Below are 25,017 nucleotides of genomic sequence, written 5' to 3'. Positions count from 1 at the left end.
ATCTCCATATTTACTAAAAATTACACGTTCACTTTTTCAAGAGAAATGTGGTAAATTTTCTCTCAGCGTAAATTCTCTGCGAAAATTCACCAGTATATTTCCTCATACAATAGTAGTTGAGAAATTCTATTGTAAAATTTTCTCTAGATAATTTTTACCATGGAGAAAATTAACATGGAAAGGGCGATGTCGATTGTGATTTAAAAGTGGGAGTTGGCCAGCCTGAACCTGGTTAACTAGACTTTGGAAAAAAAGGGTAACAAATAGAAACTTTTGATAAATTATCTGATTTTGCTTTGTCTCCAGAGAAAATCACCTGGCGAAATGACGCGAACGTTCTCTAGCCCTGAGGTTTTTCTTTAGCAAATTGTTTTAATTGTCATTTAGTAAATAGGCAATGTTTTTCAAGATAACATTTTGTCAAAAAAACACAGTTTGCTCTTTAGTAAAAGGCAGATGGTGGTCTTTTTTAAAAAATGTTTATTAAAAAAACTGCAGTCAAAATTCACACTGCATATGTTGAATACAAAATATTTGAGCACATTCTCTGTCATTAATAAGGCCTTTAATTTGTGATAAGATATGGATAATGTTTCCTTTACTGATGATAACACAGAACCACCAAAAAGCCGAATAAACACGGTGACATTATTTTTGTCGTAGCTACAAAATGCCAGACAATATCCTACATGGACAGTACTGAGAATTGCCTCTGCTAAATCACTCGAACAGCATTATCATTCAAAAATGTCTTCATATGCATTTTTGAGCCAGTGTTCTAGGTGAGACTACTGTCACAGCAAAATGGGGGCAATACATAATACTGTGTGTCAATGCCCTACTGTTTACAGCAATAGTAGTTAAAGAGTTAAACCAGACAAAAATTTTGTTTTTGACATAAAAGGCAACAAAATGTATTTTAAAATAATTTTGTTACTTTTGTTCCTATTATACATTGTAATCGCTTGTACTATTTTTCGCCGGCTTACATTTTCTCCATAACTCTAATCCATTCTAGATCTTACACCCCCTACAGAAAATTCTAAATGATGTTACAAACCACCTCAGAATTAACCAAGGCAGGGGTGTATTTTTCAAATAGCCAGTGTATCGGTGCGTTTCTGTAGGAAATCGACCTGCCGGGACGGCTCGAGTTATGACTTTTTGTCACTTTAAGGTTCATATGTACCGCAGCTACGAGAGGGAGTTAGTTCTAAATTATTCACGGAACTGGGCTATAATACTTTGTATTAGCTGGAGGCTGAATCTCCAGCAGTAAGGGAGGGTGGCTGAGTGTGACAGCTCCGGCAGAGCAATGGTTAAAAACAACTAGTGTTTCCCTTGTGTCAGAGCGGGGATTGCAGTAGAAAAGGCGCCTCTCTCTCTCTCTGCCTACACCTGCGCGCTACCCTTGCCCGGCACTACCACAATTATATATAGGGAGGGCAAAGAGCGCCTGCGCAGCTCCAGGGGCGCCAGATTTGGCGGGAGGGGGTGTAGCCTTTTTCTTTATTTTTTTTTTTTGTTCGAGGGAATCTCTGTTTACAGTTAATTAGTCTTTCATCTCTTCAACCTGTTCCCTCCTCCGGTCCCTCCCCTAGAGCCTCTCCTCCTTTTTCTGCAGCTCTTGAGCAAGTTTCATTCTGGTGGCGCTGGATCTTTTAGCAAGTAGCAACCAAAGCACCCTCCTCCTCGTCCCCTGACCTTGAGCTGAGGATGGACAGGAGACCAAGGTACAGGTAACTCAAGCACCAGCTGCTGCCGGACCTATCCCACGCTTCATTCATTATGGATTTAGAACTTCATTTTCTGTGTTTGCACAAGACTTGGGAAACTACGAGCCAAGGACTGCCCCGGAGTTTAGGATCTTTTGCCCAATATCAGAGTGCCATGCTGACATGTTACTGTAAAGCTTGGCCATTGCCTGACATGCTTGGCCATTGCCTGACAAGTGTCTCGGTGCTGGGAAAATACACTTCCTATTGCTGAACAGTAAGCTGTGTATTGCAGGAGCTGAGTGCTGCATGGCAGGTGTCAGGTGCCAACTTCAGTGCATAGTGCATCCTGCTCAACAGTGAGCTCCAACCTGCTACAGACCCCCATAACCCTTGGGAATGGATGTTAGCAACAGCTGAAAGGGTAGCAGGTTGGACATCCTATATTTTGCAGGAATATGGAGTTAGACAGTATCGGTCAAGGGCAGAATTGTGCAGCAGGGGTTAATGATTATCACAGTGGCTTCTCTCAGCCTGCTGTCAGAAGATTCTGGGAGTTGTAGTTCAGACCTTTTTGGAGGCAGCAGGTGGCATATTAATGCATCTGAGTGCATTGAGTACTTGTCTGTCTGGCACTCATTTAAAGTAGGACATTTCAGTTGCTGAAGATTGCTTGCTTTTTTGCATGAATGCTAGGTATTTTTGTATCGCTGTATCCCCCAATGATAGCTGTCCTGCTAGTGCCCAACTTGCTGGTGCATGTCCTTAGTCTGATGTGCAGTTTATTCCATGTATGGAACTGTATCCATGAGATCAGTTCCTTGCTGCTTTCACACACGTGGACTTTGCATAGCTCATCAAACTGGTTTTCCTTTCACTTGGGACATCTGAAGGGTGAGGAGGACTTTCCTTATTCTTAAAATAAAGTATCATCCCATAACCTCCCTTACAGTTTTAAACAACTTTCAGCCAGATACTGGTTTCTTTAGGGGTGTCAGTCTCACAATAATTGATCAACAGACTGTACTTTATTAGTGAAAGAACATGGCAGGGAAAGGGAGAGTGAGCATGCACATGTCATCTGTAGATACCTCAATAAACAGCATGTGAAATCCAAATATCAAAGCTTCAGTCACCTCCTGTAAACCTAAAATACAAAGCAGATTGATTGCTGTTGTTATAGCGGTGGCACACTTGCTCTGGGTAGCTGAAGGAAACCATATCCCAGCATTATGGTATGTCCATTAGTCTTTGACACTTCATCTTGGTTTTTAGAGCTAACTTCGTATTATTGATAGTCTTTAAAATGATGGATAAAGTTTCATATATTTTGTTATCTATTGCATGGTGACAGTATTCAGATATGATAATCTTAATCTTCATGCTTGCTGGAGGCAATTCTAGTCTGACATTAGAAAGTTTAGAGTGGTCTTTTGCTTTAGGGAGTTTATCCGCAACCCATTTCATGTTTGCAGTTGGTGGGTGAAGTGAGGACAGTTTACTGGGTGTTAGGGAGCTTCAGGGTTCAATTATCCATGCATATTCCTTTTTCTTCAGTTGCTGCTATTGAGAAATTTGACATGCAGTATAGAAACTTTGCAGATCCTTAGGTTGAGAATCACTGCTTGGATTTTCTCAGAAAGGTGTTGCTGATATATTGAAATTCTAAAAGTAATTTTTTTGTAGTATGGATCATTTTTCCGTGGTATTCAAAGTGGTGGTGGGAACAATATTTGTACGGCAGAGTTGACCTGGCAGGCAAGAGGTTAATCTGTTTCATATTGGCTACACAGATCATAGCCCAGTACAGGCTGTACTTTCCATCCAATCAATTACTCACTTCTAAGTTAACTTACCATTTCAGTTTTGAGTCACTTTGTATGTATTAAATCTCTTTCATAGCAAAGTATGGATTTGTTTTGTTACTCTAGAAAGTAGAATTATTTAAAGTACATTAAGTGCTCCAGTCCAGTGAACACTAGCGAAGCATGCTGGAGGGGAATGCAATAAAATGTATTTCACATGCTTGTGTTACTAAGTGACAAAGTTTCACTGACAAATTAGACTTCAAGAGACCATGTAAAACAATGCAATTGCTTTACTATTTTACTAATTGATGTGTGATTTACACACCTTCCAGCATCAAATGGATTAAATATTATATTGTGCTATCCCATAGGCTGTATACACTAAGTTTGGTGTGGCTTCTATGGCAGAAACACAAACACACTAATCACACTTGCACACAATACATTCTTTCTTCCACTTTACCTTTTGAACCATTGCATAACTTGGTTCCTTCAAAGCAGAATTTTAGTACCCTCTTCTTCATATTGTTTTGAACCACATCCTGATAAAAATTAGCTAAATTCCTAAACCTACATGTTTTTTGCTGTGTGGAAGTGCAGTGAAAGCTTTATTGGAGGACCAGCATACAAAGGAAACTGTATAACAACTTCCAGCTATCTTCGGGTTGTATCTTTGGCTATGAAGTATCATAGCTCTATCACGAATGATGATCTTTTTCTTACATTGGGCAGTTTCAGTTAACATCAGCTCTTTCCATACTGCTGTAGTGCAATCTGTATTTCTCTAGACAAGTGTCTGAATAGACAGTGCTTCCTGTTAGTAACAACTGTCTCATCTTAATAATTGGAACAGTTTGCACTACCAGAGTTGAAAAGCAATATAGAAGACACAAAGATTTTGCAAATTGTATATTTTAATATACATTCATTGTTCTAGCACTTCATAATCTTGATTAGATTTCTACTTACTTACCTGTTCTAGTTTTGTGCTAACACTAATATTTTGCTTTCACTTCTGTGCTACCAATGGGGGAAATCCCTTAGTCATAAATTAGACTGACATAGTAATTTTAATACAAGAAATGTGCTTTTTTCGAATTGGTCTGAAACATTGTAGTTTAAATAAATAAAAAAAGAGGGGTGGATGATTTCAGTCTTGGTGAGCCACAGCATCTCTCATTCTTCATTCTGTCACTTTTCAGCATCTGCTGGGAGTTTTACTGTTGTGCTGGAGAGCCACAGGTTGAACATCACATTGCCTGTGCATCTGCCAAGTTTTCAATTCTCTGTTTCACTAGTGTTGTAAAATTCTCTTTGTTTATGTTTGGTGGCCTGTAGGTGGGTTGGCAATAGTGTTTATTTACTAACCAGTGTGAAAACCTGTTTGCCATTATTCACATGAGTATTGATTGTCAAAATGTAAGCCCTTCTGCTTTTGTTTAGGTACAGGTCATACCACCTTCAGCCAGTCATCAGGCTGTGTGGGGGAGATGGGAATAATTGTTCAACAGCTGTAAGATCTTCTAATCAGGTCTTTGCACAGTCATAATTGACAAAAAGTAATGTACATTTATAGAAGTTAGGCAAATTCATACAACACTTAAAATGTGAGCTTTCAATGAGTAAATTCAAAACTAGACAAAGTGCCCCTTTACATCAATGTGCTCTCAAATATTACATGTTAATATTATTCAGGTTTACAAGTTGTTAAGTTACACTAAGGGGCAGATTTATAAAGGGTTGAAGCCTAATTCAAATTTTCAATTTTTTTTACGGTAAAAACTGTCAAATTCGACTAGGGAATTATCCAAACTCGATTCGAGTTTTTTAAAAAAAAATCAAACTAGATTTTCGACCTGCCGAATTCATGTATAAGTCAATGGGAGAGGTCCAGGGATCAATTTGGAGCCTTCCTGACATTCGATTCGAGTTTTGTAAAATTTTAATCAAATTTGATTGGAATTTTCGGATCTGTAATATTTGTCCAAGTTTTAACAATTAGATTTTGTTTTTTTTTCAAAATTGTTTTTATTTGGTTTTCCATAACAATACAAAATAAACAAACATAAAATACATAGTTTAAAAATACTTAACCTTTTGTATGCAGCATTCAATTAAACAATTAGATTTTTTTAATAAATTTACCCCAATCGAAATTCGAATAAGGGAGTTTAAAAAACTCACATGAAGTTGAAATTCAACCCTTGATAAATGTGCCTCCAAGTATAACTATAGCACCAGACCCTCAACAAAAAGCTTTTATTAGCAGAACAAAAGGCTGGGCTAGTTCCAGACAGGTACACATGGTTGTGTATTTGATAATGTTAGATAAAGAAGTTTAGGCCTTGTTTGCTAAATGACACTTGATCTTAAATATCTTTTTTTTGCTATCCTCAAATATTCAAGGTTATATTAATTTTATTGGTGGAAAGGTTGCCAAATGTGCAATTTGCCACTCACCTGAGAGTAGGAGCAGGTCTGAACATGCACAGCAATGAGCAGGCTGGCAGGTCCTCATTCTTGTCTGTGGATACCAAAAACAGTAGAACCTGTTCATAATATCACGGCAACAGCATACTATATAAATCTTGTTGTGCAGGATTTATTATTTTGCTAGGGAAAATTAGCAATTATTATACTTTTTGTAATGCACTTTGTATGTGGCAAGCTTCATGGGCTGTTTTTATGTGTTCCCATCCTTACTTCTTGCCTACCTTTGTTTATAGCCAGTACAGCTCAGAAGAGGAAGACGATGAAATTGAAATGTATGAACATGATTATGATGGCCTGTTATCCAAAGGAAAACGGCATCTAGGAAAGACCCGCTGGACTCGTGAGGAGGTAATTATACTAATGCATTAGAAACTACCAAAATTGAGACTTAACCCCCAAGCAAATCAACTCTTGAAAAAAGTCATAATGCAAGTAATCCAACTCAAATACTAAAAAGGCAATATTTATTCACAACCATGCCATGAAGTAAAGATTAAAAACATATTATAACCAAGCAGTACTGCATCCTGAAGGAGGGATCCCTCTCTTATGTATGCTTAACCACGCCACCCAAATTGCACGTATCAGGTGCTTAGAAAAGCAAATGATTAGAATAAACACTGACTAACGTGCTACAATAGGCACTGTGTATTAGATAGCTAAGGACAGATCTGTCTTCATTTTATGCATAATATTCACATCTGAATGGTCCTTGGAAGATTGAATCCTCATAGGTCATGTTAATCCAATATTAGATAGCTAAGAGGTAGTCCCAATAGACAAGGACTCACAACGCAAGGAAGTACACAGGGCGCTGGTATTTAATTAATGCGGATCCTATACACCAAATATGCATCGGTAGTGACGCGTCTGGACGCATGGTCGGTATAAAATCTTACCTCTTTTCCCCGACCCCAGTTGGAGTCTGGATAACATCGGGAGTCCTTGTGGCCTAGTACTCATATTATCCATACAGGTGTGTTGAACTAACTTTTGCTGTGCTGCGATCGTTGTATCGCTAATTATGTCACTGGACTTGACATTTGCTCACACACGTATATTTGGATTGAATATTGGTCATCACATATTGACTTTGTAGTTTGAACTCCAACCTAGTTATCATATCTGGTCCTATTACATCACCACTACTGACATTCTCTTAGACATCACAGGATCCGCTGGGCCCATTCAGCCCCATTTATTCAACAACTTTTGATGTGATAAATTATACCAGTGCCTAAACATCATATGATTTCTTGTCTATTGGGACTAACTCTTAGCTATCTAATATTGGATTAACATGACCTATACGGATTCAATCTTCCAAGGCACCATTCAGATGTGAATATTATGCATAAAATTAAGACAGATCTGTCCTTACCTATCTAATACACAGTGCCTATTATAGCACGTTAGTCAGTGTTTATTCTAATCATTTGTTTTTCTACGCACCTGATATGTGCAATTCGGGTGTCATGATTAAGCATACATAAGAGAGGGATTCCTCCTTCAGGATGCAGTACTGCAATTATACTAATAAATTTCTCATATGTAATATGTTTAACCCTGGCCAGTTTTATTTATTTTAATTTGGCTGAGTACCAAAGGGCAATATTAACTAGGGATGCTCCAAATCCAGGATTTGGTTCAGGATTCGACCTTTTTCAGCAAGATTCGGATCTGGGCAATCCTTGTGTGTGTCTGAACCTAATCCGAATCCTAATTTGCATATGTAAATTAGGTATGGGATGGAAAATCACATGACTTTTTGTCTCAAAACAAGGAAGTAAAACATTCTTTTTACACTTTTTACTTTGCCACCTCTAATTGGCATATGCAAATTAGGATTCGGCCGAATCTTTCACAAAGGATTCAGGGATTCGGCCGAATCCCAAATAGTGGATTCGGGGGATCCCTAATATTAACACAATCATTTCATTAGAAAACAGCTCCCCTGAGAATATCTTCAGCTTCTCCAAGTGCCATGTTTGTGTTCGATCAGTTGCTTAGAGAGGAAAAGGGCATGGCCAATTTTTTTCATGTCAGCTTATATATTGACTTCTCTGCTGACAGTGTACCATGGTATGGGGATGAACCATATGAATCAGAATTCTACCTAGGGGTTAACTTCTAATGACTTTGCCATCGGTTTTACAATGGTTTACAACAATTGTTTCTGGTCAAAACAAGCTCTATGTGTATAATGTCAACAAAGAGGCAGTTATGATGTGTACTTATTTTGAAAGTGCATTCATACAGCATCAGCTAGTAGTTTTTTGGTTTCTAGTTGGAATCAGGACTTATGCACAGGTGTAATAAAACTGTAATAAGAAAGACCTTTATAACAGCTGTATGCAGGTCTGAACTGAGAATCAAAATAGGCCCTGACATTTCAAGGACACAAAGGCCCAATCAGCCCACACTGAGGCCCAAACAGCCCCCACCAGCCCCCACCAGCCCACTAAATACTGACTTTCTATGGCATCTTAAAGCAGCCCCTCTGTCATTTGCCAGAACCCACAGATTGCCAGTCCAAGCCTGGCTGTGTAGTACAAGAAAGCTTTCAGATATAAAAAAAAGCAACTATGGACACTGCTTGTTTTTAGAAAAAGAGCTGATCGTAGGTGGCACTTAAAGTAGTGCGAGGGAACACCTATATTAGTCAGACACATTGGGGCAAATTCACTAAGCGCAGAAGTGCCTAACGCTAGCGTGAATTCGTTACTTCGCAGATTCACTAACGGACGCTGGCGTAACTTCGCTAGTGTTACTTCGCACCCTTACGCCTGGCGAATTTGCGCAATGGACGTAACTACGCAAATTCATTAACGCGAGCATTGTTCTGAACGCTACCTTTTACGCTAGACTTTCTTTGCCACCTCAGACCAGGCGAAGCGCAATAGAGTAGATAGGGATTGCTTCAAAAAAAGTTAAAAAAATTTTCTAAGTCCCAAAAAACGCTGGCGTTTTTTCTTTATTATGGGTGATAGGCTGAAAAAGATCGAAATTTTTTTTGGGGCTCCCCTCCTTCCCCCCTACATTTCCTAACTCATGGCAACTTAACTATACAGTGGCCACATGTGTAGGGCAAAATAAAACATTTATTTGCTGTTTTGAAGGTTTCCCAGGCTTGTCTAGTTCTGCTACATATACCTCCATTGTAACTTGAATTTGGCGCCGTATGCAAATTAACCATCTAGCGTAACTTCACTTTGCTTGGCGAATTAACGCTAGCGCAACTTCGAAACCTTATGCTACCCCTGAGCGCAACTTCGGATTTTAGTGAATTTGCGGAGCGCTGGCGAAAATACGCCTGGCGAAGTGCAGCGAAGTGCAGCGAAGCACGGCGGAGAGGAACGCCAGGGCAACTACGATTCTTAGTGAATGTCCCACATTATGATTGGTTGCTCATGAAATAGCCAATTGCTAAATCTGTTAATTAGGCTTGTGCCTACCTGAACAGCAAGCCACACTGAATGTTTTGAAACAAAACATGTCACTAATGAACAACTTAGAAATAGAAATTCATAAACACCACATTCGGCATTTGCCTAGCTTCACTGGGAGAATTTATCGAGGTTTGAATGTCTTCCTTCTGCTTAACTACAGCCAAAAACACATTACTTTGTATGGATTTTGTTTCTTTGTTCAAGCCTTTTGAGGGGTTAAATGTCAAATGTATTAAGGGGAACATAAGCTGTATGAATTTACTTTATGTCTATTAGTTTATCAAGGTACATCTAATATGGTGCCTCGCTCACAGTGCCTGCTAAAACATTTTACAATACATTCAACCAATCATTTGTTACATAAAAAAACAATATTGCAATGTTTTTTTTTTCTTAGGATGAGAAACTCAAGAAGTTAGTGGAACAAAATGGAACTGAAGAATGGAAAGTAATAGCCAGCTTCTTGCCTGTAAGTTTTGTAGTGAAGGACCCATTTGTTGTGTCCATAAATAGGCATTAATATGGTTAATTAATCCACAATCGTGGGATTAAATCTGTATTTTCAATCTCCAGAACCGAACTGATGTCCAGTGTCAGCATAGATGGCAGAAAGTTTTAAACCCTGAACTTATCAAAGGTCCTTGGACAAAAGAAGAGGACCAGCGGGTAAGATCTTTAGTGTTCTCTTTTATGCTTTTACTTGGAAAAATACTACATGTGAAATTGTGTTTTCTCCCCTTCCCTTTCCCAATGTTTACTTCTACTTTTCACTTACTTGGAATAAATATACTTAATATCTTCTGGAGAATGGGCAATTCTAAGCAACTCTTCCATTGGTTTTCATTATTTATTTTTTATAGTTTTATAATTATTTTCCTTTTTCTTCTGACTCTTTCCAGCTTTCAGATGGGCGTCACTGACCCCATGTAAAATCTTTTTCTTCTGACTCTTTCCAGCTTTCAGATGGGCGTCACTGACCCCATGTAAAATCAAATTCTCTGTAAGGCTACACGCTTATTATTACTGCTACTTTTTATTGCTCATCTTTCTAATAAGGTCCTTTCCTATTTTATATTCCAGTCTCTTATTCAAATCAATGCATGTTTGCTACGGTCATTTAGACCCTAGTTACCAGATTGTTTATAATGCAAATTGAAGAGCTGCTGAATACAAAGCTAAATAACTCAAAAATCTTAAATAATAATAAAGGAAAACCAATTGCAAATTGTCTCAGAATTTCACTCTCTACACCATACTAAAAGTTAACTCAAAGGTAAACAACCCTTTAAAGGAATACAGTCCAAATATATGATAACTTGTAAGACAAAAATGGGTTCAGTGTTATATGAATGATGTAACTGATTACTGCATATTTTTTTCTGAAGGTGATTGAACTTGTACATAAATACGGCCCCAAAAGGTGGTCAGTGATTGCCAAGCACTTAAAGGGTCGTATAGGCAAACAATGCAGAGAGAGGTGGCATAATCACCTGAACCCAGAAGTAAAGAAATCTTCTTGGACTGAGGAAGAGGATAGAACCATATATGAAGCTCACAAACGTCTGGGGAATAGATGGGCAGAAATTGCAAAGCTTCTTCCTGGAAGGTAACCTAACATTTCCAAAGTGGATTTTGGTTCAACTTCTATAACTAGCTTTTGAAGCACACAGTTTACTTGATATATTCTTTTTTTAGTGCGGTCTGGTTCATTTGAGTTACTTTTTTCCTTACTCTTTATAGGCCAAACACATATATGGTTATTTTTGCATGCGTTTACCTGAATCAGTATGTCAGACCCATTTTGCTTTAGCTGTTGTGTAACTCATACTTCCAGTATCGCTGAGAAACATCGACTGGCTGAGTATGCTGGTTGAGAAGGCTACATATTAAGCATTCCTGGTGTAAAATACTTTATTTTTCCTTATTTACTTTATTTTATACTGTATTTGGATAAATAAAGCTTTGTTTGTAAAAGTATGTATTTGTTAATTCAATGTCATTATGCTGTGCAGAACTGATAATGCAATCAAAAACCACTGGAATTCTACCATGCGTCGTAAGGTTGAACAGGAAGGTTACCTTCAGAACTCATCCAAAACCAACCAACACACCATAGTCACAAACTTCCCAAAGAGCAATCATTTGATGACCTTCACCCACACTCGTGCTTCTGCTGAGCACTCTCAAGCTTCCACAAGCAGCTTTCCTTACTACCACATAGCTGAGCATCAGAATGTAAGTATCTTTATAGTTTTAATCAGAAATGTAGGCACCAGAATGCAAGCAGCTTTATAGTTACATATATCTGTGTCACACATGGCCAAATTAATTCACTTACTGGCACTTAATAAACGAGAGGCATACACTTTGACTTTAGTGCATTCAGTCATATTCTGTTTAATATAACAAATAAAGCCAGAGAATGCAAATAATTCCACACTGATTATTATGTAATCAGAGCCCACCTAGTTTGAATATCTTGGAAAAATAATGCAAAACATGATGCAAAACTTTCAGTCATAGGATAAATGAGCTTTATTCCGATTTTTACCTTTGTTTGCTTCAGGTGACAATGTTTTCTGCCTTTGGGACCATAACTGTGTTATACTTAAGTATGAGGCAGACTGATGCAAATAAAAAAAAGCACAAAAGAAAGGCAAATTATTTTTAAATAAATATGTTAAAAAAAATCTTAAGCAAATCAGGAAATAAATCAATCTTACAATGGTGCTACTATTTATAGGGGTCAATACTAAACTGTCCTTTATCTTTATATACTAAAGGCTTCATACCCTGTAGCACTGCGTGTGAATATTGTGAATGTCCCACAGCTGGCAACTGCACCTGTACAGGTACCTTTATTCTTTATTTTAATTTATATACTTATATACTATTTAAGAAATTATATCATTCAGTAGTACAATGCACTATTTATATAATAGCAAGCAATATTTATATAATATCTTGTCTTTCATGATTCATTCTCCAGAATTCTCCATTATCTCTAATATTTACTACTATTTAGTAGTGCAATGTATACTGAGTGAACATGCAAAATGTATATAATCCTTTTAAAATTCAGGATACTTTCCAGCATAAGGGTTTTAAATATTTAACAGATTAAGGTGGTTATTTATCACGGTCCGAATTTATCTCAATATCGGCTGCCACAAACTCCGATCTAACCCGCTCAGGTTTTTAACGCTTATTTATTATTACATTTTCCAGAAAATTAGGTTTTTCAGAAAAACTCAGATTTTCATGATTTTTTCATGAATTTTCCCAGAAACCTCCGATTTTTTCGGAGTTGTCACCCGAAAGCTCCGAAAACATTGTGAAATTGCCTGAAACCCCCGACACAACCAAAAATCAATGAGACTCTTCCCATTGACTTTTATGCAACCTCGACAGGTTTGAGATGCCGTGTTTTTATATTCTGGCTTTTTAGCCCTCGGGGTTTAATAAATTCCGAAAAATTTGTGATTTTTTTTAAGTCCGATTTTATAAAAAAAAAATCACAAATTTTTTGGATTTTCAGGGTATTCGGAGCTTAGTAAATAACCCCCTAAGAGTATGTATGTGTGACTTTTAATGCAAAATTTTACTTCTGGAAGAGAAACTTGGGCTGTTATTTTATACTGCCTCAGAAGTGTTAATTTGAGGTTTTAGTGAAAACATATTTATTATGTAGGGAGAAAGCAAAGGAAAAAGGGGAAGTTCTGACTCAACAAGTGATTAACCAGGGTATCTCTGGTTTCTCATATTTTGTTATATTTTTTACTTACATTGTTCTGTATTAGTAGCTTTATTAAAATATTTTCCTGATCTGCTATTTTACTGGCAGAAGATTCCATCTTGTTCATGAGGGAATAAGTGTCCTGGTTCCTGCCTAGATGCTCACCTGCCTTTCATTCTTCCTATAAGTCTTCGTAAAATACATTCACTTGTATTTAAAAAAACTAAGATCTTTCTACCAGATCACAGATATATCTCTAGCTTATATATTGTCCTTTATTTGTGTCCTTTATTCATTATACTTTGCTATTAGTTATTTAATAACATTTGGTACTAAACACTCCATGGGGGGAGTGTTCAGCAGTCTAGATACAGTTTGGAACAGGTACTCTACCTACATTATGTTAGTTCTAATGGGGTATGTGGGGATTTGACTTCCAAAAGACTCAAGTTGGTTATATTGGGTTTTGCCAGTAAGTTGTGCTTTTCGTGACACACACACACTCTCTTTTCAGATAGTATAATAGGTAATATGTATATTTTAATATCATTCAAATGTCATTTTCATCTTTTTTTAATGTTTATTTCAGAGACACTATAATGATGAAGATCCAGAGAAAGAGAAACGAATTAAGGAATTAGAGCTGCTTCTTATGTCAACAGAGAATGAAATAAACCAGAAGCAAGAACTACTGGTAAGTTAGCCACTGAATTCCAATATTATTTGTTTTCAAGAGCAACACTAATATAGAAGGATAGCAAATAATGTATCAGAGAATATAGGAGTAAATGTTTTAAAAAAATAGCAGTCAACATTGCTGTACAGCAATCTGCTGAAATGCAAGTTTATCCACAATTCCAGATCATTGACAATCAAGTAAATTGGGAGCTATTCTGATCACTTTGTTGCTGCCCACAGAGCTATTAGTCACTGTGCAGCAACTGCTCTTATACATTATGTATTTTTCATTGAAATGGTTGTCGTATCCTTTATATTGATGAATGAAATAGTGTGTAACAGATAGGAAGCACAAACTACCTGAATCTTTGCGGTGCTCCTGCTGTGTATACTTTTACGCACCATTAATAGACCATGTGGCTAGGGAGTTTTTGTTATGATTGACTAAAGATAAATCACTTTTTCCTTTCCTGCTCTTCTACTTCTGTCAGAAAGTTGATGTGACGTGAGTTTTTGCTTTTTCCTGCATGCATCTTCTTAAGTAAAGTTTTTGCAAGCCAGCTAACCATTAAACCAGTCCAGTTCTCATTGTGGTACTAGATGAGAAGAAATTATTCCATATTGTCTGCATGCTCTTTCTTTTTTGTTTTGTTTGTTCATTTTTGATTATCATGCCAAAGCATTAGAGATAGTGAGCCTGCTAGAAATTTATGAATTGGAATTATTTGTTAATAATTTAATAATTCCTTGTCCCACTTGCAGGTATAATAAAAGTAGGAGGAAATGAGCATAGGCTATCTGCTGTGTAACTTATAAGATATACTGTGCCATGTTGTCTGTAAAGGACATTCCTTCTCATAATATTCACAATAACTCACATACCTGGAGGTGGCCATGTTGCTTTCTTCCACTATAGCATTCACCTTTAAAAGATTGCATTACTTATTCATAAGCCCTTTTCTGAAAAATATTATGGGGAATGCATCAGCTAGATCAAACTTAGTTTCCACTGCTAAGAAGGATTGTTGTGTTGTGTATACACAAAAAGCCATGCCCTCATTGTTTATAGTCTGTTTAGTGAAAATAATTGGAAAAATTTACCCTACTTATCAGCAAACTACAAATTCATGCAAAATATTAATATATTTGGGAGTATTATTTTTGACCATTAGTCATTTACACGTGTACACACTACATGACGTTGTTTCTTACAAAGACATTCAATGTGAAATAGTAATTGCAAGATGACCCAAGTGCAGTAATACATTGATGAAAGGAAACATCTTGACAACTGTTTCAGAAGTGTAAGTCCTTAGGATGATGCAACTTCTTTTATCTTGCTTCTAGCTCTGTGAGACACCTTGAGCAATTTCATTGCTTAGTTCTTCTTTTTTTCTCTGATCTTGATTTTTCCCTTCTTCCTTAAAACCTAGAATCACACAGCAAGCTATACCACGTGTCACAGTACAACTATTGGTGGCAACCCGAGACTACATGGGCAAAGCACACCCGATTCGTGCCTAGGAGACCCACACCATTCCACCCCCTCACCACAAGTGGACCACAGCTGTCTGCCTGAGGAGAGTGCATCACCAGCCCGGTACTTTGGTGTAAACCTGTTAATTCAGATGAAGAACCTGGCTGAATACTCAGAAACACAGCTTATAGATTCTGTAAGTTATAAGTTAAGGTGTTTGTGCTAGTGGGTCTTGTTGCCCATGTATACGGTTCCTGTTGACACACAAATTCTTGTTTATATATGTAAGAAATAAGGAAAATTGAAAAGATATGTCTAAGATTCATCAAAAATCATTATTTGATCGGTAAGATACTGTACGTAAACAGGGCAATAAACCCAGTGACATCTAAATTGGCATATGTCGTATGCCTGTGCATTGGTATGTGTTTGGCAAATGACTTTTGCAGTTCAAGTTTTTTTAATATGCATAAAATAGTTTTTGTTTATTTAAAACAATCTGTACACTTGTATGTTTAACACTTTTGATACATGCTTGAGTTTTAGTGTTACATACTGCTACATATACATACATGGTATAAGCTATAGCTTAGTTCCACACTAATAGATATGTGATTGTAGGCAGTGGGGTGCTATGACTTTGTTAAAATTTGTGCCTCACACGTTACTTTCAGGGTCCTTCTTCATGGGTTGAACACAAACATTATGAAATCAATGAACAAGACGATTCCTCACCTAACAGCACTCCCTCAGGCCAAACCTCAGAATCTGAGGATGGATCAGGCAGCCTCTGCAGCCCAATGCTAGTCCCTGACACAGATTTAAGCGAAAGAATGATGTGTCAGGGCGCTCCTAGCTCCCTAAATTCTGCAGAAGGTACTCTGTCACCGAAGATCATCTTGCACAAAAAGAGAGGGCGTCTGAGCTACTTAGTCAGTGAAGAGCGAGGTCTCTTCAACCTGGCTGACATCAGCAGTTCTACAACTAAATACTCCCCTATCAAAAGTCTGCCCTTCTCTCCCTCCCAGGTAGATTTGTCACTAATGTTCAGTCACCATACAATTAACAATAAACCAAATATTTGGAACAAATTACTAATTCCTCTTTCTGCTGTTGATTTTTACTTGGGGATTCAATCACTTTTAGGTCTTTCAAGGTTTGAGCACTAAACTTGGTTAACAAGCACATTTCATCACTCTTTATTTTGCTTCTTCTAATTCTGGGGACTGCATAGATTGCAGATTGCATAGATCTGGGCAGAGGTTGCCCCATTTCTGAAGTAATCTTTTCTCATCTAGAACATAGCTGTCCATCTGTAGGCTGGAGGGCAGACTGTGGTCATCCAAGCAACTTGTACGGCCCCCAGCAAGGCCACGGTCTCCACAGACTTATTGTATGGCATTGTCATTTTTATAATTATCTGACTCCCAAACTGTTAAACTAGTGAAAAATCAGACCAAAACATGAAAAATCTTGGACAGCAATGATCTAGAAGATAATGGTTCAATCACTCATGGTTGACGTCCTCATGTATGCTTAAGCCCTTTAATCCATTTTCCAATCAGCATGTTGTGTTATGTGATTGTGTACAAATATCTATTTACTTAATGTAATGAGTAACAATCACCAATTTACCCCGCCTTGTCTTTTTCAGTTCTTGAACACCTCAACACAACACGAGAATTTAGAAATGGAGCATCAATCTCTTACATCCACTCCAATTTGTGCATCTCAAAAAAATACCATTACCACATCTCTCCTCCGAGACCACGCACTGCGACTCCAGAAGGAAAACCACCTGTAAGTTATTTTTAGCAGAAATTTGAAATATACTCTGTTTATGGGGGTACATATATAGAAAAATATTCAGTGCCTATGCATTGTGCCAGCCCATCACTATTTTTCTATACTCTGTTTGTGGTTAACTAAAGTGAAATTAAACAAATTAACAATTTACTTCTATATAGTGCTGTACTTTTATATAAAAATCAATGATGATTTTTACATTTTGGGTAGAAATGTTGTCCTTTCTAATTTACAGCCTTAGAACTCCAGCAATAAAAAGGTCTATTCTAAACAGTACTCCAAGGACTCCTACCCCATTCAAAAATGCATTAGCCGCTCAGGAATTTAAGCATGGTCCTCTAAAACTATTGGTGAGTTAAATGTAGCACTTTAAAACACTGGTGCAGCATGGCACATATAAACCCTAAAAGACCTAACACCTAACCATGTGTTCTTACTGTCTTATTTTAGCATCACACACCCTTACATCTTGCTGAAGATATACAGGAGGTTATAAAGCAGGAAACTGATGAATCTGGCATCGTACATGATCATTGTAATACAGAGGAACCTCTACTAAAACGAATCAAACAGGAGGTGAGCAAAGACATGTCTGCAAATGCACATTCATTTAAATGCCTGCACTTATATTTTTCATAGTAATTTTCACACAGGAGGAAGCTGCAGTGAACCAATAGTATCTATTTGCAGCTTCTGCTAGAAAATGAGGCAGAACAACTACACCTATGAGTAACTGATATTGATTTAAAATGTTACACTGTAGTTTTTTTTATATAAAGCACAATGTGTTTACTGATGTCTTGAAGAAGGATTAGAAATGCACAGTTCTCAATAATTTTATTTGAAACCATGGAAGCATTTACAGATGATATGCTTTGTTCTTTTTAGGTGGAATCGCCCACTCACAAGGTTGGCAACCTTTATTTTTCAAGTTACTGGGAAGGGGAAAGCCTAAATGCCCAACTTTTCAGACAGCAGTCTACCTTGGATGATACCTCAGTGAGTATAAAAGTTATTGAATTTTAGACCTGTGTGCACTCTCTTTTGTCTTTTCACTGCAACCATCAATCAGTGTGTATATATATCACATTTCTAACACACACTTCACTTCTTATAGGTATCTTTATTTTCCAAATCTTAATTTTCTAGTGTCAAAAGCATAACAAATCATAATAGTACATGTTTAAGCAGTTATTGTTCTTCTTTAGAGTTTTGTGGTCAAAAATTAATTTCTTTAAGCAGACACAAAAATAAAGCAATCACAAATTAATGGCCTCAGGAAAAGCTGTTGTAACTGGTTAGACGTTACTGTGCTTTATGGTATCTACAGGAACTGTGTTTTTTATTTAGGCATCTCTGTACTTTCCACCAACAGACAACCCTGCTGCTTACACAGAGAATCTTACAATCTGTACATAACCCACCACATGATTTATATGCCCCTACACATTTCTCTTCCTTTGTATTTCAATTTATCCCCACTCATATTTGCAACTTATCACATTCTGAATCTGCTCCAGATGCATGTCTTTGGGAATTAACTGGATTTCCATATGTCTTCTTCATCCAGAATAGCATTCTTACCAGTTCTCTACTAATGAAGCCTGTGTCTGAAAAAGAAGATCATATATTCAAATCTTTTCCTGTGCAAAGTATTAAGTCCTACACAAGCCCTCTGCAGGTAATAGCTGCAATTTAATTGCTATATTAATATATACAGCATATAGTGTCAGTGTATTATTGTGTGATTACAACTATGCCTCTTAGTTTTTAATTTGTAAATGAAAGAAACATAAAAAAGGTGAAAGAGAAGGGACACAAATAATCAGTATAGCTGAACAACATTCTTCTTTTAAAGGAGAAGGAAAGCTACTGAGGCATTTTATTGCCAATAGATTAGCTGCAATAGTGCAAGCTAGAATGCTATATTTATTCTGTAGCATGTTTTACCATAGCTGAGTAAAAAGCTCTAGAAACTCTCTGTTTGTTTAGGATAGGAGCTGCAGTATTAACATGGTGTGACATCACTTCCTGCCTGAGTCTCTCCTTGCTCTGGGCTCAGATTGCAGTAGAGAAGGGAGGGGGTGTGGAAGAGGAGCAAACTGAGCATGCTCTTGCCCAGGGCAATGAGGTTTAAGCAGGAAGTCAGATACAGAAGCCCATGTGTACACACTAGAAGGAAAGAAATGCAGTGTTTCTTTTGACAGGGGACTCAGAGCAGCACTACTTTGGGGGTTTACTGGTATATTTAGATGGACCTTTCTGATATGGCTTACTTAGTTTTAACCTTTCCTTCTCCTTTAAAGCTATTGTTTTCTGAAAAGCCAGGGGTTATGTGAGTTTTGGAAACAAACAAAAATCAAATTCAGAGGCCAACAGCAGTCACTTTCTATTGAAAGGCTTTTTTATTTTTTAGGGTTTATTCAGAACCCCCTGCAGCTATTTGACTCTTTTACAACATACAATTGATATACAGATTTGCTTTACAGTGTTTAGGGTTTTTTTTCCAATGCAGCATGTGCTTATATAACACCTCATTCACTAACTCTAGGGATATAAAATGGGGCAGCAATTTAAAGGGATCCTGTCATCGAAAAACATGTTTTTTTCAAAATGCATCAGTAAATAGTGCTACTCCAGCAGAATTCTGCACTGAAATCAATTTCTCAAAAGAGCAAACCGATTTTTTTATATTCAATTTTGAAATCTGACATGGGGCTAGACATTTTGTCAATTTCCCAGCTGCCCCTAGTCATGTGACTTGTGCCTGCACTTTAGGAGAGAAATGCTTTCTGGCAGGCTGCTGTTTTTCCTTCTCAATGTAACTGAATGTGTCTCAGTGGGACATGGGTTTTTACTATTGAGTGTTGTTCTTAGATCTACCAGGCAGCTGTTATCTTGTGTTAGGGAGCTGCTATCTGATTTCCTTCCCATTGTCCTTTTGTTTGGCTGCTGGGGGGAAAAGAGAAACTTGCAGTACAGCAGTAAAGAGTGATTGAAGTTTATCAGAGCACAAGTCACATGACTTGGGGCAGCTGGGAAATCGACAATATGTCTAGCTCCATGTCAGATTTCAAAATTGAATATAAAAAAATCTGTTTGCTCTTTTGAGAAATGGATTTCAGTGCAGAATTCTGCTGGAGTAGCACTATTAACTGATTCATTTTGAATTTTTTTTCCCCATGACAGTATCTCTTTAAATATCATACATAAACGCCTTTGCTCCTGTTTGTGCTAATCCATACTAACATTCATTTGCTGGTTGTGAGTACTTGGGCATGAGGTACAAGGCACAGAATGGTTTGGTTGTGGTGTGCCTATAGTTGTTTGATTTGCATCAACTGAAGCAGTTGAACAACTATACTGGTTAGAGGGATGGAAGACTTAAATTATGAGGGTAGACTGTCAAGTTTGGGGTTGTTTTCTCTGGAAAAAATGCGCTTGCTAGGGGACATGTAAGTATAAACTTAATTTCTCACCCAACTTATAACTTTTTTTTAACCTCCAATATTTGGGGGAATGCTTTTGGCAGTTACACTGAAATTTATTTTTGTTAAAAACATGGTGCATTGCAATTCTGTTTTGCATTTTGTACTCCTGTAGTGAATACTTATATATTTCTATTAATATATGTAGTTATATTAAAAAAATACAAAAGGAAAATATAGCTCAGGGAGGCATTTAATTCCTATGGGCACTCCAAAGTAGCCATAGACAGTCATTTAGGAGCAACACAAGCAAACTTTGACCCAGTGCTGAAACCTAACAACAATCAGATGGTTGCTTTCTTTATTCTAACTGAAATGCACAAGACTAGTAAAACCTAAAGCTGTTTGGTTGCTCTAGGATACTGGACATAGCTGCTTTGTAACCAAATAATATCATTAGATTGTAATGTTTACAGGACAATGACTGTGCCTAAAAAGTCAGTATACATGGATGTTACGTTTATATTTAAAGGGTTTTTAATAATAAAGTCAAAAAGTTTTTGATAGGTCTACAAACTAATACTAGCCAATAGGCAAACAACATCTACTAGTGACTTGTGTGAGAGGAGCCATATTATTTGCTGGTGTGTATGAACAGTGCTACCTGCAGATAACTTGCTATGATTCACTAGAATTAATACAAATGTTGTGCCTTTTATTATATTACCCCATTAGACTTTTAATACTAGTGCAGATGATCTGGCACCAGCCTTAATAAAATATACAACTACATGGCAATTTGAATAATGAGTAATAGTATTATTTATATAACCAGATAATCTCTCACTGCATTTTACGGGGTAGGGGACTAAAAACACAAGTCATAACAGTATACACATACAAAAACAACATACAGAAGCAGCACTATATACTGTAAATAAAGGTATATATACACATACATACAAGATGTCACAATAAGTGCCAGGTGCTGTAGTTTCTTTCCTATTCAATGGATACTTTAGCTTTCTATTATTTACTTGCTTTTACTTTGTGCTTGGTGTGCAGGCATGATCCTGGCTTCCCAAGACTTTAGAAGTGTGAACATGCTTTTGCTTGGGGTTTTGACACAGACAGACTGTCAATCCACAGTATGGACAAAGGCTAATGAATAGGCAGGGCAAAAACCACAGTAAAGTACTGATAAGAATACTAAAAATGGCACAGCAAATGAATGAATAGGCAACATTATTTCACTTCATCTTTATTACCCAGGAAACTTCACACATTACAATGGTCTATAGAGTTTTCAACTTACAAAATGCAGAAATGAGAAGCATACACATTTCTAAAAGGAGTAACAAAACTGTGTTAATCTTGGAACTAACTGCTCATTTTATACTAGCATGTCAGAATTTAAAGGGATGTACAATTTACTTTTCTTTGCATAAGAGGTAATGATTGGATAGTGCAGCAACTCTTGTTTATTCTTTATTTTCTGCTAGAGGGCATCTAAGCAGGATGAATGAGACCAGGATGTGTGACGTGCTTAAAAGAAGAGTGTGTTAATAGAACATTATTGTTTGGCTACAATTTGAATAAATAGCCTGAGATAATTCATATTGTCTTGGTATTCTATAGCAATATCTTAACCAACTAGATAGTCCTTTGTGTATTGTCATTGGAATTCAACAGACAGCTCAACAAGTTGCCAGTTGTAAGTCATTGCTTAGGGAAAAGTGTGACATATTTTATTATAAACACCCTTTTTTAAAGATGTGCTGATTTAAGGATTCAGTTTGTAATATGACGAAATCCCAGATTGATCAGTTGTGCCAAATTCGAAACCTTAAAGTGGTGTGAATAAATTAATAAATTACAATTTTTTTTTTACATTTTTCTTAAACTTCAGTTTGGTATTCAGCTGAAATCTGCTTTTACCCTTTTGTTGTTGCTGAAATCATTCATCTTTGTTGGGTAATATTACATATTCTTTCCTTTTTTTACAGCATCTCAGCGGAACCTGGGATGTCATGTCTTGCAGCAGGATGGAAGATCAAAAGATTCTTGCAGAACAATACTGTAAATACATAAAAAACTTTTCTACACTAGTGATATGAGAAAGAAGCAGGATCCAAACAAGCATTATCAAACCATAAACACTTAACGGACACTTGGAATTTTGTTTTACAAATTCCTCTACATGAAACTTTTGGGAAATTTGTTCATGATTGGGAGAAATTTGTTGTGGTACAACAGTTGGGAGAAGCACCAAGTGCATTTTTTTGTTGGTTTAGCTTTTTTTCCCTAGTCGTCAACCCTTTTCAAGTTGGATTTGATCTGACTGTTACTATATAAAAATATGGATGTTAGGGGAAAAAAGAAGACAATCTTGCCTATATTTTAGGTGTTGCTTTTTGTAATTTAGTTTTCTTTTTTTTCCATAAAATGTAATAATATTTTGGAGAACAAGCAAATTCATATGCACCAGTATTGTTTTATAGTTGTAAATGTTTGGCGTTTTTTCAGAGCAGGCACTTGTCTGGGTGTTTCTTTGTCAACCTACAAATTGCATTGGTACAAAAAGAGTAGCAGTAGCAAGCATTACTACAGTATTTATCACAGGTACAATTATTTAGAAAGCGGAATCAGAATTGTGGGTAGTCAGAACAGAAGTACCGTTTGATATTCTTGCAAAACCATTACCCTTTGACGTGCGTGTGGATATTTTGTTTTTTTTTACTTTGCTTGCTTTAAATTTTGTCGACAGGCAATACAGATTTTTTTATTAAAGCAAATTCTATTTTTATTCAGTAATTTAATTTTTTTAATTAAAATGCCAAATGTTCATTGAGTTTTTTTCATACATTGTTAAACACCCCATCCCCTCCCCACTACCCTCCCCTGCTGCTATGACTGTAGCATGAAGACTTGCTGGCAATGACAAAGCACAAAAGGGATTTGTACAAATAAGACAACTATGGTGATGTCTTCTTAATATGCACTAGCATTTCATACATTTTCTTTGTTTTTTTTAATTTAATTTTATTCTTTTTTTTTTTTTCTTTTACATTTCTTCTCTAAGTAGAGAAAAAATTATGTGGGAGATTGACGCCTTGCACCTTTATTAGTTTGGGAGAAGACTGTGTTAATGTCTGTTTTTTATACTTCTTTAGATTTTCTCTGTGTCTGAAGTCTTGTACAGTACTGCCTTTTGTGTAAAACGTATACAAACCCAAGAACACTGTTTTTTATATACTTTGCTGCCTTGAAACAGGTAGCATCCCTGCACTTATTTTGTACTGCCCTATAAGAAATAAAGTGTGTTTTTATATAAAACAATGTTTTTGTTCCAAAAACATTTCATATTTCTAATTACTTGGTCTTTATAGTAATTATTTCTGTTTTTATGTGGTACAACCCCTTTAGTTTATTGTATGTCAAAAACATGGCATTACTGTGTCCAGCCTCCTGCTGAGTGTTTTGTGATTGCATGGCTCCCTGCCTACTTATCTCTAATTGGCAGCGGCTTGTGGTAAAATTTCATATTCTTTAAATCTGATTTAGTAATGGCATAAGATAATCCTCTGCTACAACATCCTGGGTACATTGCTGTAGCTAGCTAACTTTGTATACCAGGTGGTACATGCCTTCACCACCGCAGGGACATGCTGCATTACTGGTGGGAAAGAATTCCAAAAGCAACCCTCATTCCAAAGTACCGTAGCAAAGTTTGTTGGCATGTGATCTTTGAGTGATGCACTTAGTTGTTATTAATTGTTATTAAAAATAAATGGAGAAAATATAAATGGCCCAGAATAGGTTGATCAGATATGGAGGAAAGATGGACAAATGGAGGGCAAAAGCAGATGGTGAGAATATGTGCTCTTGTGGTAAGTAATCCCTAATTAAATTATTTTCACCTTAAGCTTCATGTATGAATGGAAGTGGGGGTGCAGTTTACAATGGCCTATGCTGCAGTGGCAACACCCCATATTTTTAGCCACACTTGTGGGTGAGCACACAGAAGCACAGATTCCTGCACTTTACATTAAAATACAGCTGTGCCTGTTCAGCAGTGAGGTATTTAAGAGTGGTGGACTGGGGAGGCACATAAACATTCTCCCTTCTACCCCATACCCATCTTCTTGCTTATCATACAGGGAGCCATTAATCTTGTGCAAAGTGCAGGCATTGCAAGAACCCAGACATAAGGTTATTGAACAAACACTAAAGGGGGCCAGTCTGCGCCCTTTAGTGCTATAGCACTTGTGTTCAAGGTCTTCATGACCCCTTAAAAGTCTTGTTGTAAACATTTTTGTGGCTACATTAATGTCAGCATGTATAAAATACTAAACATGTTAAATAAAAGATGACAGCTGTATCTACTTAAATGATAAATAGAGAAAGGCAAGTAGGCCCAATCCTGA

At 36.9% G+C, this 25,017-nt stretch overlaps 1 protein-coding gene across 4 annotated transcripts; it reads left to right on the top strand.

Moving 5' to 3' along the window:
- Nucleotides 1-1,521: 1,521 nt before the first annotated feature.
- myb.S (MYB proto-oncogene, transcription factor S homeolog) lies at nucleotides 1,522-23,926 on the top strand. Of its 4 annotated transcripts, none has more exons than XM_041563918.1 (16): nucleotides 1,522-1,733; nucleotides 6,250-6,364; nucleotides 9,863-9,934; nucleotides 10,039-10,131; nucleotides 10,851-11,071; nucleotides 11,478-11,700; nucleotides 12,249-12,317; nucleotides 13,791-13,895; nucleotides 15,313-15,552; nucleotides 16,031-16,384; nucleotides 17,011-17,156; nucleotides 17,398-17,512; nucleotides 17,613-17,738; nucleotides 18,051-18,161; nucleotides 18,733-18,843; nucleotides 22,597-23,926. In XM_041563918.1, exons 1-16 carry the CDS (start codon nucleotides 1,717-1,719, stop codon nucleotides 22,705-22,707), a joined length of 2,229 nt encoding a protein of 742 aa, XP_041419852.1. In that variant the 5' UTR covers nucleotides 1,522-1,716; the 3' UTR covers nucleotides 22,708-23,926. The 4 variants fall into 4 exon arrangements, with proteins under 4 accessions (XP_041419852.1, XP_041419851.1, XP_041419853.1 ...); XM_041563917.1 differs by having other exon boundaries at nucleotides 1,522-1,739; XM_041563919.1 differs by lacking the exon at nucleotides 16,031-16,384 and having other exon boundaries at nucleotides 1,526-1,739.
- Nucleotides 23,927-25,017: the final 1,091 nt, after the last annotated feature.

Source organism: Xenopus laevis, chromosome 5S (genome assembly GCF_017654675.1).
Source record: "Xenopus laevis strain J_2021 chromosome 5S, Xenopus_laevis_v10.1, whole genome shotgun sequence".
NCBI classification, from domain to species: Eukaryota; Metazoa; Chordata; class Amphibia; order Anura; family Pipidae; genus Xenopus; species Xenopus laevis.
This window is presented reverse-complemented; position numbering and strand designations above follow the sequence as displayed.

Excerpts from the sequence above, each read along its gene's own strand:
- myb.S (XM_041563917.1), top strand. The coding sequence starts at position 1,717 with ATGGACAGGAGACCAAGGTACAG. Across the intron at positions 11,701-12,248 it reads ACATAGCTGAGCATCAGAAT|GCTTCATACCCTGTAGCACT; the intron begins GTAAGTATCTTT and ends TATATACTAAAG. Across the intron at positions 18,844-22,596 it reads CCTACACAAGCCCTCTGCAG|CATCTCAGCGGAACCTGGGA; the intron begins GTAATAGCTGCA and ends CTTTTTTTACAG.